The 19,051-nt window shown below is 37.7% G+C and overlaps 2 protein-coding genes across 3 annotated transcripts; both read right to left on the bottom strand.

The window, feature by feature from the left end:
- Positions 1–4,651: 4,651 nt before the first annotated feature.
- Positions 4,652–8,192, bottom strand: LOC103707417 (uncharacterized). 2 transcript variants are annotated; one of them, XR_015975688.2, is made up of 2 exons: positions 5,527–8,189; positions 4,652–5,434 (listed from the first exon to the last, which is right to left on the bottom strand). XR_015975688.2 is itself a non-coding variant. In XM_017842887.5 (2 exons), exon 1 carries the CDS (start codon positions 8,053–8,055, stop codon positions 7,357–7,359), a length of 699 nt encoding a protein of 232 aa, XP_017698376.2. In that variant the 5' UTR covers positions 8,056–8,192; the 3' UTR covers positions 4,652–7,158; positions 7,321–7,356. The 2 variants fall into 2 exon arrangements, 1 of the variants encoding a protein (XP_017698376.2); XM_017842887.5 differs by having other exon boundaries at positions 4,652–7,158; positions 7,321–8,192.
- A 2,786-nt stretch (positions 8,193–10,978) lies between these two features.
- On the bottom strand, positions 10,979–15,009 carry WRI4 (Integrase-type DNA-binding superfamily protein). The gene is made up of 8 exons (XM_008791895.6): positions 14,688–15,009; positions 14,437–14,519; positions 14,300–14,308; positions 14,036–14,124; positions 13,884–13,957; positions 13,726–13,776; positions 13,199–13,275; positions 10,979–11,809 (listed from the first exon to the last, which is right to left on the bottom strand). The coding sequence occupies exons 1-8, from the start codon at positions 14,843–14,845 to the stop codon at positions 11,292–11,294; spliced, it is 1,059 nt and encodes a 352-aa protein (XP_008790117.3). The 5' UTR covers positions 14,846–15,009; the 3' UTR covers positions 10,979–11,291.
- Positions 15,010–19,051: the final 4,042 nt, after the last annotated feature.

Genomic DNA, 19,051 nt, shown 5'->3' with positions numbered 1-19,051 from the left:
CGTCCAACTCATGCAGAACTGTTGGCTGCTATGCCAGTTTATGTATCTTTCATATGTTTATCGATAGATATTCTTGCTGAATTATGTCGTTCCCTGAGCCTTATGTCGCTCGCAATTCTTGCCTTCATTTCTCACCAGGTCACCGTACTTGCTCTCAAATATGGTGCACACTGAAGGCGTTGGTGCTTATGCAAATCATATGTGGAGGCACCAAGCTGGAAACCAGTATCATGGCTCATCAGGTAGGAATGTTAGATAATGCAGAGCGGTTGCATTGGTGAAGACTGAAGAGAAGGTGAATATTAGATGTTAATTACAATTGAGTAGTGGATTGATGAAATCAAATAGGACTTCACCAGGTTAACCGGAAGGGGTAGAGGGAGAGGTAGGAGGGCAAACGACGTGGGATCATGGGATTGTGAACTAGATTTTTGAGGACCCTGTATCCCGATGGTGTTAGGAGAATGGTACCCCTGGTTGAAAGCACTAACTCGAGACACCAGTCAAGTTGGCGTCATAGATGTTTGTTTTTTTTTTTGGAGATGCCGAATATCTTTTTTAAGAAAAAAAATCTGAGGGTCTTTTTGGGAAAAACCACCAGGATTAAGTTGAATCTCTTATTGGATTCATAGATTGAGCAGCCTACTTGGATGTGGTTTAAATCAATCCAACATTCCCTCAACCCCAGAGGAAAAAAATCGAAGACCTTTTTTTATGTTGCAGACCAATAGGCCCACGAGCTGATATTTGTCTAGAACTTGAACGGGTCTTTAGAAGACTATGAGCTGGACGAGCCAACAGATCATATTTCTGCAATCCTGTAATTTAAAAAAAAATAAGATAATAATTCTAATTTAGGGGCATGCTTAAGAGGAAAAGAACCGAACAAAAATCTTATGGGGCGGCCGGGCGGGCACTAAAGAAGGAAATATGGGGTGGGCTTTTTATTTTGCCACGTTTTCGTTAGTACCCATTTTAAATAGAAGCCCAAAAGTAAGTCTTTGCCTATAAATGGAGTTGTCCATCATGTGATTAATAAAATACAAAAAAAGAAAATTACACATGGCATTTTTTTCTTCCTCATTTTCAGAACATATTTTTACCGGTACATACTACATGACCAGATAATACACATCAAGTAAATTAGTTATCTCTAAAGACAATACACACCCTTAGATAAATTGATACATAGTTTCTAAGATATGGTATTCACCAATACATAGTATATAGTCGGATAATATATATTTGGTAAATTAGTCATCTAGCAACCTTATACACATCTTCAAGCAAATTGATAAACAATTTTCAGAACATCATGTTTACTAGCATACGCTGCATGGTCAAGTAATACACACTTGTCAACTTCCTAATATATAGTACAAGCTTCTTTGATACATAACCAGCAGTGATGCAATACATACCTTCAAGTAAATCAATACATAGTTTTCAAAACATACTTCTTACCAGTACATATTAAATCATCAACAAGCCAATACGCACATCCAGATAAATCGATATACAATTTTCAAAACATATTGTTCATCAGTGCCAGTATATAGTGCATAGTTTACTAGCTTTGTCTAATATAAAAAATTATATATATATATCATCCTTAAGATTTTATTAATTTTAGATGCAAAAATTTTGAAAAAGAGAGAGAAATTTGGAGGAAGAAAAGGGAACTCAAAAAGAAAAAGGAAGATCTCGTGGACAAAAGAAATAGCATGACGAGGAAGAGAATGGATGGAGAGACTTGATGAGAAAAAAAAAAGATGCTGCACGTAATTTTTTTTTCTATTTTTTTAATTACAACATCGACAGCACCCTTAGTAGAAAAAAATTCTTAACTATTGCAATTTTATTTTAAGATGAGCATAAGGAGAAACATGGTAAAATAGAAAATCAGTCCTATATTTTTTTTCCCTCTGGTGTCCACTTTATATGATTTCTGTTTGAAAAAATCCAAACAAAAACTACAATTTTTTCCCAATCATTTGTGAAAAAGAAAGAAATATGAAAACATATGGTTAGTTAATTGTTTTAATGTGGCCACTGCATCCTGCCATCAATGCTGGCTTGCTGGGAGCTGAAATGTGTCCGACACGTCGCATTCGTTTGTAAAAAATTTTTGTGCTCACACCTAAAATATGGTGACATTGAATAGCTCTGATTTTATTTATTTATTTATTTATTGATGTGTCAAGAAAATCTTTTTGTGTAGCACAAAAAACGACTTAGGTCTTATTTAGGGAGCTTTTGGAGGGCCAAAAAGCACTTTCTGGTCCTCCGTGAGTTAGTATTTTTTGACTTTATTGGGTGTATTCGTACACGTCTTGTATGAAAACCCGCTTTTAGCACAAAAAAAAAAAAAAGCACTTTCTGGTCCTCCAAAAGTACTTTTAGATAAAAAATGGTGTTTCGTAAAATTTTCGGAAAGCTGTTTCAGCTTTTGTGGGAAGCTGAAAATAGTTTTTGGGGAGAAACTCCAATTTGGAGTTTTTTGAAAACGTTGTTTTCAGCTTTGTCGGAAATCTATTTTTTACATTAATAATTATAATATTTTATATATTTATTATTATATTATACTATAAATATAATATAATATTATATTATATTATAATATATTGATATGTTATGTTAAATAATTTAATATTATATTAAATTATTATTATATAATACATAATGTTATGGTACTATATTATAATAATATTATATTACATTACATTAATATTATACTATATCATATATTTACGTATTAATACATATTATATTTTATTATACTTTGTTGTATAATACTGGTAATGTCCTTTATGGTCATTTTGTCACACAAAAGTACTTTTTCAGTTTATTTACCAAACACATGTTAAAGTGCTATAGCACTTTAGAAATATAGTTACCAAACAACAAACAGCTCTTTATAAACGCTCTGCTTCAGACAGCTTTACTTCCAACAGCTTTACTACTAACAGCTCCTCCAAATAGGGTTTTAGATTGTCCTACTTGCCTTTCAATACACATATACTGTCTGAAACACACCATAGTCTCTCATCATCGAATGTCAATATAGAGGACTCCCCATCTCTCTCTGCCCCTTATCTCGTATCCAGTCGATCACAATGGTCGAGTCTCTCTCAATGGTGATGATGCGCTCCATCCCCAGCCTCAGTTCCGCGTAGGAGATGCCTTCCTTCCAAGGATTTAGATCGCGAAGAAAGCAAGCGTAAATCCTCACCTGCTTTTCTGTCAGGAGCTCACGGCAGAGCTCCTTGAGCAAGACCAGGTCCACGGTAGAGCTCCGTGGTGGTTGGGCGTTTACGTTTGGTTTGCGGGAAGTTTTTTTTTTTTTTAGAAATATGATTTTTGAGAAGAAGATTTCTAGAAAGAGGATGCCTAAGAAAATACTTTTGGTATGATTGGTTGACTATAGAAAAGTGACAGATTTACAAAGTGCTTATGTTTGGTTGACCATCCACTTTTCTGAAAAAGTTATATATAATTCCGATTATACCCTTAATAAAAATTAGGTCTTTAATACCTCTTTAATGCTGAAGGGCATTTTTGGGAAAAAAATAAAAATAGAATGATTCCTACCTCATGGGAAATATGGAAAACATATTTCCATGGGAATACAACTTTTCCGTCTCTCTTCTTCGAAAACTTCAAAAAAAAAAGAAGCATCTCATTATTTTTCCGTTGACCATACTTTCTTCCTTTCTTTTCCCGCGAACCAAATGAGCTCTTAGTGATTTCGGAATCTGGTTTGGTTGTGATATATATAAGATTGCACGGGTGCTTGGTACATGTGATATACACGTGCGTTACAATGCAAAGTTGTGCAGGCATTGAAAGGCACCATAGTCTCTCATCATCGAATGCCAATAGTATTGTTGTACTTTTTTCACTTTCGCAGCAAATTTCATGCATGCTATGTTTGGCATGCTCTATTCAAATTTCTCTTCATAGAGCTTCCTCTACGTTTTCATGTGCATATTAAAACCATTTTGATACACTAGTTATCCTGCATGTGTGAAGCATGTGACAAGCAAAGATTTTAGATATGAGTTTTTTTCTCCCAAGAAAAAGCATGCATTGTGCACTAATACGCCTTTTTCATGAAATTTTTCCAACACTTATTGGCTATACATGTTTTCATTTTGCTATCATTTTTTTTTCAATTACAATAATACAGCTTCTTTTAGAATTGTTTAAGGTTTATATGCTATATTGTGTTTTTATCTGAATAAATGCTTAAATTTTGCTATAACCAACAATTTGTTATGAATTTGGACCTTGGAAAGATCTAGTACTTGCTTATTAAGATAGCATGGGTTACACACTAATATGTCTTTTTTATGAAAATTTTCCAAGATCTATTCGCTACGTAATGTTTTTTATTTTGTATTCTATATTTTCAACCTAAATAAAGTTTTAAATTTTACACTAATATAATTTCTTTAAGAAGTTATTTAAGATTTATGTGCTATATCTTATTTTTATCTAAAAAAATTGCTATAACCAACAAATTAGCATGAAGTTGGAACTCTGAATGATGTGAGACTCCTATCATGATGCAATCATAGAAATCTCAGGACCTTCCATCCCAAAGTTGAGCATTATTAGAATTTTTTTGTGTCACTTTTGATCTTAAATCTTGAATGAAGTAATATGATTAGGATAATTTTTGAAAAAATTAAACTACTTTAATATAGTTTAAGGATTTAAATAGTTTAAGGTTTGAAGGATGTGTAATTATATAAATGAATTGTATGCTGTTGGCAGATCAACTTAAGGTGGCAGTCAGTTCACATCTACCGAAGTGAACTCAATTATTAGGTTGTGAGTTGGATGGATATTGGTTGACGAACCCCAGCAGGCGGTAAGCTTTACTAATTTGTCGTTAGAATAGAGTTTTTCTTTATATCGGTTAACCAACCTCAAGCAAGTGTCAACCCTGATTAGTTTACCATAACATAGATTTTTCCTTTTATATATTTTATATTTTGTTGGCCATGTCCTTTTATATCCAAATTGTAGCCAGGCAAGAGAACCAATTCAACGACTGTCAATAGATACGATGAATCCATTGATAAGCTAGTGATACAGGTGCCTTTGCTCGATGTCCAATGGATATGAGTCCCTCATCTTTCATAGCTTTGTTTGGCATGGAAAGATAAAAAATGTGATCCAAACAATTAAGAAGCGGCTCGAGCAGCGAAGGAGAAGTTCATCCTCTACTCCATGATATTTGATTGATGGTGAGGAAGGATGTTACATTTCAGACCATATATGCATACCGTGAGACTAACGGAATGACGGACTGGATGGCAGCATATATAGCGAGTCACTCAGAAAACACCCTATGGATTGGGAAGGGTGAGATGCCTGGTGCATTCCGGAACTTTTTGTTTGCCGATTCTACTGGATGTATTCGTATCTGTGAGATATGCCCATTAAAAAAGAAAAAAAAAGAAAAAAAAAAGAAAAAACAAAACAAAAAACAAACCCGGAGGTGCACACTGAGCATACACTGTAATCTCTTTTTCTCTAATTGTTTTGAACTGAACCAATTTCAGCCAGACCTGAAAGAGAACGGGATCCTGCTAAGTTGCGAGTTTCAATCTTCTGAAAAGCTGGAAGCGAGAAAAACTTAGCCATTCATTCAAAGTAAAATCGGAATTCTTAAGGTACATGTCGCAGCTGTATTTTAACAATTCAAGAACTCAGGGCAATATTAGTATATCATTTAGGCTGCATTTGGTTGGGTCTAGTATATAGAGATATTGTACTATGACAAAGCCTTAGAAAAGGGAAACAATGATCTAAAATAACATCATTGAGAGCTACAAGAAGAGAATTGGAGAAGTTGGAGCAACAGATAGTTGGAGCACAACTTGCTGGCTATTGCTACCCAGATGAATACTTAAAAAAAAAAAAGCATAGGTAAATCTATCTTAAATGGACCTCTTTCTCAGAGGCGCAGAAGTGTAAACTACAATAAGGGGCACAGGCATACAAATCATACAGCAGCTTAATAACTAACTGCAAGGACTACGGTCTGAGATCCAATCCCATGATTCAAGTCCAAAAGAATGGTGTCAAAAGTACCAATCAATAGACTTTGACCCACGGTTGGGTTCCCTGTTGAAAACCTATTAATTGTTGTATTTTTCCTCTAGGTTCATACTTCATATCCTTCACTAGCACACTCCTTGGAACATTTCCATTGCATATGCATGATATTCTTAAGTCTCCTGATCTCTCCATGCCCTTTGATAAAATGCAATCCCCATTCTTAACAAAATTCAGATTTGGCTTATGTCCTTGCACATTACTAAGACATCTCGAATACACCAAATGGTTGTATTCTTAGTTGATGCTAATACTAAGCTTCTAAGCACTTATTTTTGCCTATCCTACAACAAACGCAAACTTAGCATTTCTTTTAAACCAACATCCTGATTTAAGTTCTTCAAAACAATCAATATTTTCTCATCATAGCCATCTTTATTTCTCAATATCTTGAAAGCTAGTATTCATTGAATGTCACTCTAGAAGTATATCTACAGCCCACCAACAAGATGACATGAAAAGTTGCAGTAATTCTACGAACTAACTCGATCTTTTAACATCATGATTATTGAACCCCTTCAACGAATAGGACATATATTGCAATAATAAGAGCTACACTGCTTGCAAAGATGAAGATATTGCTTTACTATAATAATGTTCACCTAGAATCATCTTCATGGATTTTGAATTGCACAAAGACAATTAGATGTAGTGGTTATAAATACACTAAGCTAGTTAAATATGTTCTACCACAGCAATGACCATTAGACACAAGAAGAGAAGATGGGGCTTATGAAGAGTTCAAGGTTTAGTGCCAATATGGGCAATCATTCATACATGACCAATAAAATGCACGATCGTACTGAATTACTACATTACAGAGCATACTACATTACTTCTCTACCATCCGAATTGCATTTCAAATAGCAATACTTCTTTGGATCAAGGTGGATTGCACATTAACATTTGCTATTTACAAACAAAATCATTTCATAGTTCTAATGAAAGAAATACTTACTGTGCAATGTAACCTACCACAGTCCGGCCTCCACCTAAAACCCTCATAAAAGTATGTTCTCCGAGTGTTCCCTGCTTTGTTTCAGTCCAAACTAAATAATTCATACAAAAATGCAGCTTAAAGATAAAGTAGTTATTTACCAGGCCTTTTCAAGATTTGAGGAAAAAATAAAACTTCATTAGTTTTAAAAATAAGAATAGCAAAAGGTGACCTCTTTTTTCAAATGAACCAACCTCCATCAAAAAAAGAAAATCTGTCCCCTTTGATCCCTACTCCTCCGTTCCGATCTTCCGCCTCTTCTTCTTTTTCTTGTGCCGCTCGCTCTGATCATCCAGTCCTCCACCTTCGTTTTCTTCTCCATCATCTGAATTCCTCCTCTTCTTTCCACCACCGTCCCTTCTCTCCTCACCCATCTCCCTTCTCCTCTTCTTCTCCTCCTTCCTCCTCTCTCCTTCTACCTCCATCTTCTTCTCATTCCTCCCCCCAAGCTCGCTGCTTTCCCTCGCGTCGTTTACCCCCTTCTTGTTACTATTCCTCTTCCCATCCTCCTCTCTCGCGACTCCGCCCCCATAGTTCCCCTCCACCTCCGTTAGGTTCCCGTCATCCCCACCCTCCAACACCTCCTTCTCCTCCTCTACCTCCCGAATCCCTCCGATCTCCTTCTCCGGCCTTCCTCTAGGGTTTCCCTCCACCTCCCTTGGGTTGGGGTCGCCGTCACTGCCGGCATGCTTCTTCCTCCTCGTTTCTTTCTCCTCCACCCGGCTCCCGCGCTCTCGTCGCCGCTGGCCATCCCTGACCTCTCGGTGGAAGCGAACGAGCTCGTCGAAGGCTGCGGAGGCGCGCTTGAGGTAGGCAGCGACGTCCCGGCGAGCGCCCGTCTCGGCGGCGGCGAAGCGGGAAAGAATGGCGGCCGCCTTCGAGACGGATACCCGTTTCGAGGACGCCACCGATCCCGTCACCGCCCTCATCTCCTTTTCCTCCTTCCCCTTCTGCCTCCGACCGAGAGAGAGAGGCGCGCAGCGCAACGCTTTCTAGGGTTTAAGGTTTGGGGAACAGGAGCTGCGGCCGTGGAGATTCGTGCACCACTGAACTGGTGATATCTGATCCCTACGATAGTTCATGAGGTAGGCAGATTCGGATGGCAGAGCCGGGTCAATCGATAGACCAGTTTCGAATTACTATTCAGCTAATTAAAATAATTTTTTTTAAGAGCTTAAAAATTTCGTGTGAAGAATGAGGTAGTCATGTTACATTGTTATCATTATTGTTTTTAATTTTATATTATAATAGCTAACAGCTTTAACAACTGTATGTAGTTTATTTCCATGAGTTAAGTAAATAATGACCGATAAATAAAGAGATTTCGTCACGTATAACTTTTGTAAAAATAGTTTATTGTATACTTATCCTTCAAAAATTATTATTTATGTATATACCTTCAAACCATCCTATTTTTGCGTGAATACCTTCACAACATTAAGAAATAATTATTTTGAATATCATTTGATATTACTATTCTTTTACATTAATACCTTTGAAAAATCAACCTTTTTCAATAAAAAGAGTTGTATTTTTTATTAAATTTTTAAAAAATATTAATGCAAAAGAATATTGGAACTATTTTGTATTTAAAATATTTATTTACTAACATCGTTAGCCAAATACATTTTTTTAGAGTGAGGGAGGAGGGGGCATCCAGACAAAAATAGGATGTTTTGAGGGTACATATATAAATAGTGATTTTTTTTTAAGAGACATATCTAATAAGCTATATTAGCAAGAATATGTGCAGTAAAAACCCTAAATAAAAATTAAAACTTAGGCGATGCTAATTTTATTAAACCTTTGAACCTAATGGCTTATGTTTGCAAGATGTAGGGTAGTGATGCTTACAACATACACAATTTGGGATGCATATAAAATAATCGATTATGGATACTTCAAGTAAGAAGTTCAATTGAACTCCTAAAAGGAGTACAAATTATGACCTAAGTTGTCGCCATGGAAGCATATTCATCTGTTTGTCTTCAAGGCCTAAAAAGCCAAGATCATATCTTCAGAATAGGGCTGAAACCGGATCGGATAGTGATAAATCCATATTCATATTTGTGTTGTGTGACAAATATAGATACAGATATGGATATTAATCGGATGCAAAAATTCATATCCACATTTGTTTAAAATGGATATGGATACAAATCGGATATAAAAAGTATGTATATAAATGTCGAATAATTAAACTTTATAACTAGAGAATCAAACATATTACTAAGTGAATAGTAAATCAAGTTAATAGTATTCTAATATGGTTCTATATTTTCATTAAAAATTTATGAGTTCTATATAAAAGTAAATATAGTTATAAATAAAATCAAATATTTGAATACGAATCGGATAGTTGTTTATCTATATCTATATCTACATCCGTTTTTCTTTGATGGATATGAATATTGGTCAAATGCTTAAATTTCTATACATATCAAAATAGATTCAAATATGAAAACAGATCTGGATGGATATTATTCTATCTACTTTCGCTTTATTTTCTTATGACATATTAAGAAAAATAACATAATTTAATTGTCAATAAGGTATTTTTTGATGCAATCAACTTGCTACACGGCCTATAATTTTTAGCTTATACTTGGTCTCTAAGTAGTGCAAATCTACCCTCAATCAGCTTGGGACCATAAAGAACTGTTTCGAAATTCAAATTGCAAAAAAAATCATGTCAAACTAAGCACAGCAGTGCTAGCTTGCACATGACTTGCTTGCTTTGAACTGAAATACCTTGCTACACGCCATGCTCAATGTCAAAATAGATCAAACTCGCAGCAGAACCCTGCATTCTGGGAACCGCCCCTATCCGACCTTATACATTATTCATTGCTTTTGACCTAGGAACTTCTCCTTTAATAGGTGGGAATGTCAAGCATTGGTTTTCTCCACAGATACTGCATTACTCGCAAAAAACCATGAGCATTGGCAATTTACTAGGTAAGATAGTTCAGAAGGTAAGGAGTTCCTGCTGTAGGACTTGGTTTCTCCGACAGATGCTGGTTGGTTTCTCCTCTCTTTGGACATGGAATGCATGGAAGAAATGTATGGATTCCTTGATACCAAGGAGTTTGTTCAGAGGTTACAAATAATATTTGAACGGCATGGTTTCTCAATAACAGATCCATATATAGAAGTTTAATCTTAACTGCGTCAATGGAAGGAGCTGTGCAGTGAATAAATGATTTGGAAAGCCCTTGTCTGCTCACTGCCTTGGGCAAACAGTAGACATAGCCTCAGCTGTTTTGTTTTATTCCAATGCCATTTACGTGGATTGCTCTGTTGGAAATTTATCTACGTTGCAAGTTCTGACCTTGAAAAAATTCGTACATTTCTTGCATTCTAAATCAACCAGCCAGTATAAGCCAATGCACTGCAAGTGTCATCAATGGTGGTAGAGCCAATTAGATTAAGGAGATCAGAGCTGCTTATGGTACTAGAGGGACATATTCTATAAGCTACCATGCATAACATAAGGTGCTGACCAACCCATACCAACATAGCAGAACAAAGCATGGTCATAGTTCTCAACCAAGCCTTCTCCTCTCATAAGGTTCAAGTAGGCCATAGAAACTAAATAAGCCTACCCAATATTGACCATCAAAGAACACCATCTTCCAGAAGGATGTGTATGTAAATTACTTCTTTGCCTCAGATGGATATAGAAAAATTTCTAAGCAAACAATCAATCTGCCATCCACCTTGCCCCTAAGAAGCCACAAAGAGCATTGGCCCATGAAAGATGTATATTATAGTAATTAAATTTCCATCATCTGCCTTGGAAACTTCCTGAGAGTAAAAGATAACAAAAATACCAACGTTACATCAGAGGCGTTGTGAAAGTTGGATTAGCTTCAATAGCTGCCATTTGTCATTATTTTTAGAATGGGAGACAGAGAATCTCAATCCACATAGCTGAAAAACAAATAAATCAATCATTAGCTCAAACACATCCTGGTAATCTGCAATCGTTGCCATCTAATTCTCCCCCACTCATTTTCTTCCTCCTATTAGTTAGAGAGAGAGAAAGAGAGAGAAAAAAAAAAAGGCAAACCTATTTTTCCTTGAAAGAATCAATGACCGAACTGTAATGTTTTTTTTTTTGGAGTAATGAAGATGAATCAAAATTGAGAGATATTCAAAGCTTTTATACGTCGAGCTCGAACTCCAACATCGAGGATGTAAATGCGTGCAGATCCCCAAAGATGGCATCATCTCCCTCGGTGTAGCTTCCACTGTCAGGGGATTCAAAGTATGTTTGTATGTCATCCGGGAAGCTGCATCGAGATGGCTTGCTATCAAATTTGGGCGAAGAGGACGAGCCACTTGCTGCTGATGTTCTCTCCAACATCTCCTTAAACTTTGGTGATTGCAGCAATAACCCAAGCGCAGATGATGCCGCCACACCACTGGCTCTTTGCTCAGGGAATTGAGAGATCTCCCCAACACTTTGCTGATGCTGATGAAAACTTTGTTGAACATCACATGTATGATCAGCTAACGCCGGGTTGGGTAGAGGATCAATGCTAGGGCTAGCATTAGAACCATCATGATTCGGACGCAACCATTTAATGTAGCGACTGAGGTCGAAGTTGGTTACCGCATTGAGCCCGCGATACTCGATCGCCGCCATGTCATACGCTATCGCCGCCTCTTCTTGTGTTGCTGTAGATAACGACAGAAACATTAATAGATGATACATGTACTGTAGATTGGATGGCGAGCTATATGGCTAATCATACTGAATTTATTTTATTTTTTGATTTACATAGATGCATTTACACTTGTTTTAAAAAATTAATTCATCCGAACGGAATTGCACCAACTCTACCTAATAACAACCCTAGATATTAATATGTCAGGTTCTTAATCTCTGATAGTTTAGGGTAATAGAATAGGTTTATTCTATATGCAAGTAACAATTGCATGAAAGTTGCTAATGGTAGGCTTTCAACCGAGAGAGGCGTGGATGCTTAAAAATGGTTGGGGGTGTGAACCTAGAATTTAATAGCTATGGAAAATTTTGGTGGGCTCTCATAAAAAGGGCGGTACAGGGCGTTGGAGGTTGGTGACAATGGCTCCTACCTCCGGCCAACCAGATTTTATGGACTTCCAATGTTCTTGCGTGACACAGAAATGCCCCTACCGACCTGTATCTATTCCGAGGGAAAGGAGAATAAATAAGATTCCAAGGTGGTGGGTCAGCGGTTCCACCCACTGGATCCCATTTTCCTCCAAAAGATACACCCCGGTCGGGTACGCGGCAAGCAGCCATTTGTTGAGAATGATGTCCTGTGGATCTGTCAACATCCGCTGGGTGTGAAAGTTTTTACGAGATGCTACTTCTTGGTTGCTTCCTTTCACGGCTTCACCACCCTTTGCGGCCTACTTATTAAGACTGGATTGAAAGGTCTAAAGTTTGAAGTAATATTCCCTGGACCAAATTAAAATGACATGTAACTCAATTGTTTGATTATTATTATTATTTAATATTACTTCTCACAAAACAAGTTTAATATTTTTGGGCTATGCTTATTGTTTTATCAGGAGCAAATTAAGGTATACTTGGATGTAAGAAAACAGAAGCCTGTCATGTTCCACTACATCAATTTTTCATCAATTCTAGAGTTAGCTAATAGAAAACTTCAATGGACTCGGTGTTTCATATAGGTTCCTTTTGTTGGTCTAACTCAGCTGCTATCCAGACATCAATTGCACGGCTTTATCTCCAGCATTAAATATTGAAAAGGAGAGGCCATACATTAGGTATATAATTGGTTTTAAAGGCAGTATGGCCAATGGGGATGGTAATTTCTTTCCAAGATTACTGGAACTTGGTTTGTCCACAATTACACAAGTAACTGGAAGACAAAAACTTTATAGCCATAATCAAAAGGACTTGTTTATATATGTATATAAAAAGAAAACTATTAGATAAAAAAAATTGTTGTTACCATCTGAAATAGAGCTGCATTTAAACATTGTTTTATAGGATTGAGAGAGAGAGAGAGAGAGAGAGAGAGAGAGAGAGAGAGAGAGAGAGAGAGAGATCACCATAGGTTCCAAGATAAAGGTATTTGTTTCCGAACACCCTGCCAATCCGAGCTTCCCATCTTCCATTGTGATGGTGCCTGCAAACATTTTAGATAGAACAATTAGTTTAAATCGGAATAGCTTTAAATAAAACATTGACTTAAATTTTACATTCCTAAAATTTTTAAGAAAACCACCACTTTGCTAAAAAAAATTATAACAATCCCAATTGTATAAGAAAACAAAAGGTCAGAAATTTAAAGACCCCAGATTAGGGGTTGCATTATTAAAAATAATGGTTTAAATATATTTATCTCTCTCTAATAGAATATCCATAGTCGTGGAGGATACCATGCCTATCATGAAGGTAGCATCTCAAACTGTTACAACAAACCTCCACAAATCCATTTGAACTTTCAAGTGTTGCTAGAAAATCCTTAAGAAAAACGGGAAGCTGTGAAAGAAGAAGAAGAAAAAAAAAACTCATGGGTTCTTCGTGGAAACTAATAATTTAAATATATAATTAGTAACTGTTATCACATACATACCTTGCCACACCTCTGTACTTTGAGACTCCTCTTGAAAACCCACTGCTTTTCCTGTTAAATCCAGAGGTAAACATATAAAGTTTTAAACTTATGAGAATATATAGTTTCTATAGAGGCCTCATTCTTTTTCTAGCTATTGCATCATTGAACTATCATACCTCCTCAAGGATCCAATATACTCTTCCTTGGACTGCCCTTCCATTTCTTTCAACTCTTCTTCGTAAGTCGATAGCTGGTATTAGATCACACAATAATTAGAAACAGAAGAAAAGAAAAATTATAGCATGACTCAGAATCGATAAAATGGTACCGGAAAGTTTAGTATGGTGTCACAGCCCCAGTACTTCAATGCCGCCAAGTCGTATGCACGGGCTGCTGCTTCCTCATCATCATAAGCCCCTGGATCATAATTCATAAACACCAAACAAATAGGAAACATGATCAAAATTCTCAGACTATGATTAAAAACTGTCCATTAGAGAAAATTTCCCATTATATGTTTCTGTTTTCATTTCTTCCCTTAATTTGTTTTTATTTTAAAAAAAGAGCACCTGGATTCATGAACCAAACTCACCAAGATAAACTGATATCAGTTCAATTCCATCCACCAAAACATGCGGGGAAGGAAAAAGTAAGTTAGAAAATTAAATAACTCATGCAGCAGTAAATATATCAAAGAAAAAAATGGATAAAGAGGAGGAATTCAAGAACCTTGCTTTCCTTTTTTGTTCTGGGATTCATTCCAGCAGGTCTTGTCCCATAGATGGGCCTCGTATCGGCCCGTCCACCGGTGCCTGTTCTTCCATGAGAAACAGGGTTATGGTTTGTTTTGGGGATTAGCCTCTTTAAGGTCATCTCTTTCCTTTTCTTTGTTCTCATTTCGTTTGTCAATGAAATATGGGGTGGTTTTCGCCTTTTGCTAAAGAAGAAGAAGAAGAGGAGGAAAAGGATTATGTGCAAACCTTGTGACGCCCCGGTAAATGGAGCTACGTTGCAGAGGAGAATCCCTCGGCACACTCCTTCTTGTCCTCTTCATCTTGCCACCATTGTTATTTGTGCTGTCGTTATTGTTGGCTGTGGTGATCTCGCTGGTTGCAGTGTTTCTTTTGCTTTTAGCCATTAGACTCAAAAAACTTTCGTAGAGGTGAATGAAGGAAGGAGGTAGGAGATAGAGAGAAAGGGGGGAGATGACTGAGTCCTCGAATGGAGAGGGGTTTTAAAGGGAGGAGAGGAGGGGAGAGTGGGGGCGGCAAAGGGTGGTTTTGGAAGGGAGCTAATGGCAAATTAGATGGAGCCGGCTTCCCCTAATTGGCCGTCTTTAAGCGGCCTTTTGTCGCTAATCAGAATTATGGTGGTTAGCACTATCCGTTGTTCATTCTACTGTACTTTGTGATGGGCACCTAGAATCTACTTACCCTGCAAGTACGGTTACCTCTGTTCTTTTCTATTAAGAGCAGCAACCTTTATTATTTAGTTTCTGGCCTATATAAATACTTAAAATTTATCCGGTGCATGGCTAATGTGGGACTAAAGACATGCTAGCACGGATCTCTGCATCCTTCCCTATTTGAGTTCTGGTATCCTCGCTAGTCTAAGAGTTCAAATCCTTTAAATCTAATCACAAGTACTACGATTGATTCATGATCGCTCTAATGGGCTCGTGCTACAATGTCCCCTAGTCCACATAGGCCATGAGCCGGATCTGTTTTGATACTTTTTGCAACAACTTAAAACCTTATCCAAAAAAAGCTAGCCGGAATGTATTATTTAGATTCTTTGACCCTGTATAAGTACCTAAGATCTATCCAGTGCATAGCTGATATGAGACTAAACATACACTCGCATGGATCCTTACATAATAACCAAAAATACAAATTTCATATATATAGAGTATAAGGTTTACTTACCGAGTTGTGTAGCTCATATTTCTTTCTATTTTTTTTTTCCAGACGAATAAGATTACTAGGAACGCAGGATGGTCTGGGCTTAGAGTACGCATGAGCAAGCTTGGTGATGTTGTAAAAAAATCTTAGTATTTTAATTGACTACGAATTTGTAGTTAATGGTTTTCTGAATTTTGAGGTTATAGGTTTTAGTATATATATTTGGATTGAGTCACTCTAAATCCATACTTATATATTCGTTTAATGGGTGATGGATTTGAATCATTTGATTGGATTCTTGGTTCTCTCCCTTTTTTCAGTTCACTGCAATACTTCGCTTAATTTGTAAGTTCATCATTTTGTCTTACTATGTACGTCTCTACCCAAAAAAAAATTAGGGACATTTTACATAAGTAATGTCATTACTAATATCTTTGAAGTTCAATAACATTTTCATAGGATATGGACTTTATAGAGCTTGGCTCAATCATGGAAGCAAATGTTCAAGATTTCGGGCAAATTGGTGCAACCTTAAGCCAAGCTCATTATAGTTGTCGAAGCTAATTAGCAAATAAAGAAAAGGTTGTTAATGCTTGAGTCATGAGATACATATACGAACCGAGTATTTAGCCAAACCCAGGTGTCTTTTCATTTATAAACTTGGATGAGAAGAGAAAAAATCCTGAACTTTAGCCAAAGCCAGGTATCTTTTCATTTATAAACTTGGATGGGAAGAGAGAAAATTCTGAACTTTGCAGCATGCCATGAGTTGTTCATGAACAGCTCTACCTACTTCCCACCCTATCCATATTTGATGTAGTTATATCCCAAACTCCAACTTCTTAAGGCCGCATTAAAAGGGAAACTGAGATCAATGTAACCTCTTAAAACTTGATTAGCTAGCAGTCAATTTGGTTGGATGCATTTAATTAGGTAGTTATGGAAGCAATTGCATTTGATGTTTAATGAGAGTCTTTTTCTCAAAGAAAAAACGTCGTGCTCAGCCGCAAACCCTGAAGAACCCCAGAAACGGTCAAAAACAGTTCATAATACGAAGAAGAATGATTTAGTTCAAAGTCAAATGTCATAATATACCAAAAAAGCAAATATATTTTCTAAGTTTACTTAGTAAATTATGCACAAATTCTTGTAAGATCAAAATCCCAAGGCTGAACTCTTTCCTCACCTGAGGTTGAACTCTGATCCTAACTGCACTCTTCCTAAAGAGTTGATTTGCTCATAAAAAAAATTATATCCTCTGGGACAAGGCTCTTTGATTGCACCATGGTTGGGAGTCCACCTTATTTGATTTTTGAGGACCTACATACAGTTATTTATAAGCCACAGAGATCAAATTAGAGAAATTAGTTTACATCAATAAATTTGGTACATTTTTATCGAATCATCTCAAAATCTCTCTCTCTCTCTCTCTCTCTCTTTTGAGATGAAGGGTCCCAAGATTTATTCAATTGAGATAAATGAGAGAGTCAAATTTGAAGAGAGGGTAGAGAACAAGGAGAACTGAGAAGCATTAAGTTCCTACGGATCAACCTACAACATACAAAAACCAGGAAAACCACATTGATAGAAACTTGTAAACGATCCCAACGGGTTACTTAGAGTTCCCATGATGTCCTTGAATTAGTTAATCGAGCATTGGAGGGATGGTGTCCTTTTGGCTTTCATTGTTTGGTTTTAGTGCAGGGGTTAAGAGGCAAAGCCAAAAACCTGATAATTCTACTGTGGGAGGGATTTGGCAGATGCGATCATGGCGACGATTGGTTGAAGGAGAGCATGATCCAATGCTTGGATTAATAATGAACACAATGAACAGCTGGGTTCCGGGAAGCAGCATTGGAGATCCATCTGGCTCAAGAGAAAAATAAGTTTACTGAAGGTGGTGGTCCCTAAAGAGTTTTGGCAGGAAGTGATCGCCCAATGAACCAGCATCAGCGTCAATGCTCTCAACAATCATATATGTAGGATCTGTGAGGAGCCAGTTGAAATAAGTTCAATAGCCACCAATATGGATGAAACATAATGGTAGGAGTTTTTAGATTTTGTGGAACCCGCAAAAATTTCATTCCTTTTCATCTGATGGGGACTCTTCTATCTTGCCTGCGTTCTAGTAAACTCAGCTCCTTTATACCTCGATTCATCAAGTATTTGAAAGTGTTAGATCAGCAACTCATTTAATGCCAAAAACACTAGGGGTGTGTTTGATAAAGGTTGGACTTGGAATCGTAATGGATTGGAATGAAAATCGAAATGACAATATTCCTAAATGTGTTTGGTTTATAACTAGAATCGAAATTGAAATCGAAATGGGATTAGAATACTAAAGGAGAGTTTGGCTTCGAAATGGCACTGAGTGGTCGCAGAGTTTCCTTCATGTGGCGAGACATCACCTGCCGACCGCTTCGGCGAACATCAGGTGGCTGATAGGCGATGGGCGGAGCATTGATGTAACCGGTGACCTATGGATGGACACCCTTCTTTTGAAAAGTTGGCCGACCACGGTTGATGCTGAGGCAGCAGAGGGATTCCGGTGTGCGACCTCCTAGTACTAGGAGGGACAAAGTGGGATGAGACTAGGCTATAACAGTTGTTCGAGGTGCATCTTGCTGAGAGGGTCCGGTCCCGTGTTGTATGGACCAAATATTCAGGTTTGGGGCACCTTGTGCAGAACCAACATTAGATTGGGGGATCTCTCTCGAGTTATCCAGCAGGAGCACGAGCCAGGGCTGGACTGCACTTAGATCTGGAGGTCCGGGCTTCACCCGAGGGCAGCACTCTTCTGATGGAAGGTGCTATGTGACTGCCTATTGACGAGAGCAGTACTGAGTAGACATGGCTTGGGGATCCTCCTGAGTGCGGGATGTGTGGTGCTGATGAGACGGTGGACCACGTGTTATTTTAGTGTACATGGGCGAGGTTGACGTGGCAGTGGGCAGAGATTCTGCGGGAGGCCTGGAGTCAGAGGGTGCAGTTCCTACAGGTGATTCGCCAGTGGTTGGGTAGTCCGCTGACACATCAGGAGGCTGTTAGAGCGACTTGCACAGCGTATCATATTTGGTTGGTAAGAAATGCTCGTTCTTTTGGTGAGCGCAGGATGTCACCGAGGTTTGTGGTAAAGTACGCCCGAGTGCAGGCAGCGAAGATCAATCCCATCTCTTTTTGTGATGGACCTTTGATAACTCGGGACACCTGGAGTTCCCTCTCTGCTCAGGCAACCCCTCGATGGTGTTCTTCACTTGAGAGCCCTACCTTCGAGCTTTCTCAAGGTCAATTTTGATGGATTTGTTCTGGATGGAGGTACGAGGGGATATACGGATTTTGTCATACGAGATTTGTACTCCAGGGTGGTGGCCGAGGGCGGCTGCCAATTGTTCGACACTTTGGTCCCCAGGGCGGAGTTGCGGGCTGCCTAGGCGGGCTTTTGA

The sequence above is a fragment of the Phoenix dactylifera genome, chromosome 2 (assembly GCF_051530095.1).
Source record: "Phoenix dactylifera cultivar Ajwa chromosome 2, Ajwa_hap1_PhDact_Kaust_v1.1, whole genome shotgun sequence".
Taxonomy (NCBI): domain Eukaryota; kingdom Viridiplantae; phylum Streptophyta; class Magnoliopsida; order Arecales; family Arecaceae; genus Phoenix; species Phoenix dactylifera.
Note: the sequence above shows the minus strand (reverse complement) of the source record. Positions and strands in the feature narration are given on the sequence as shown.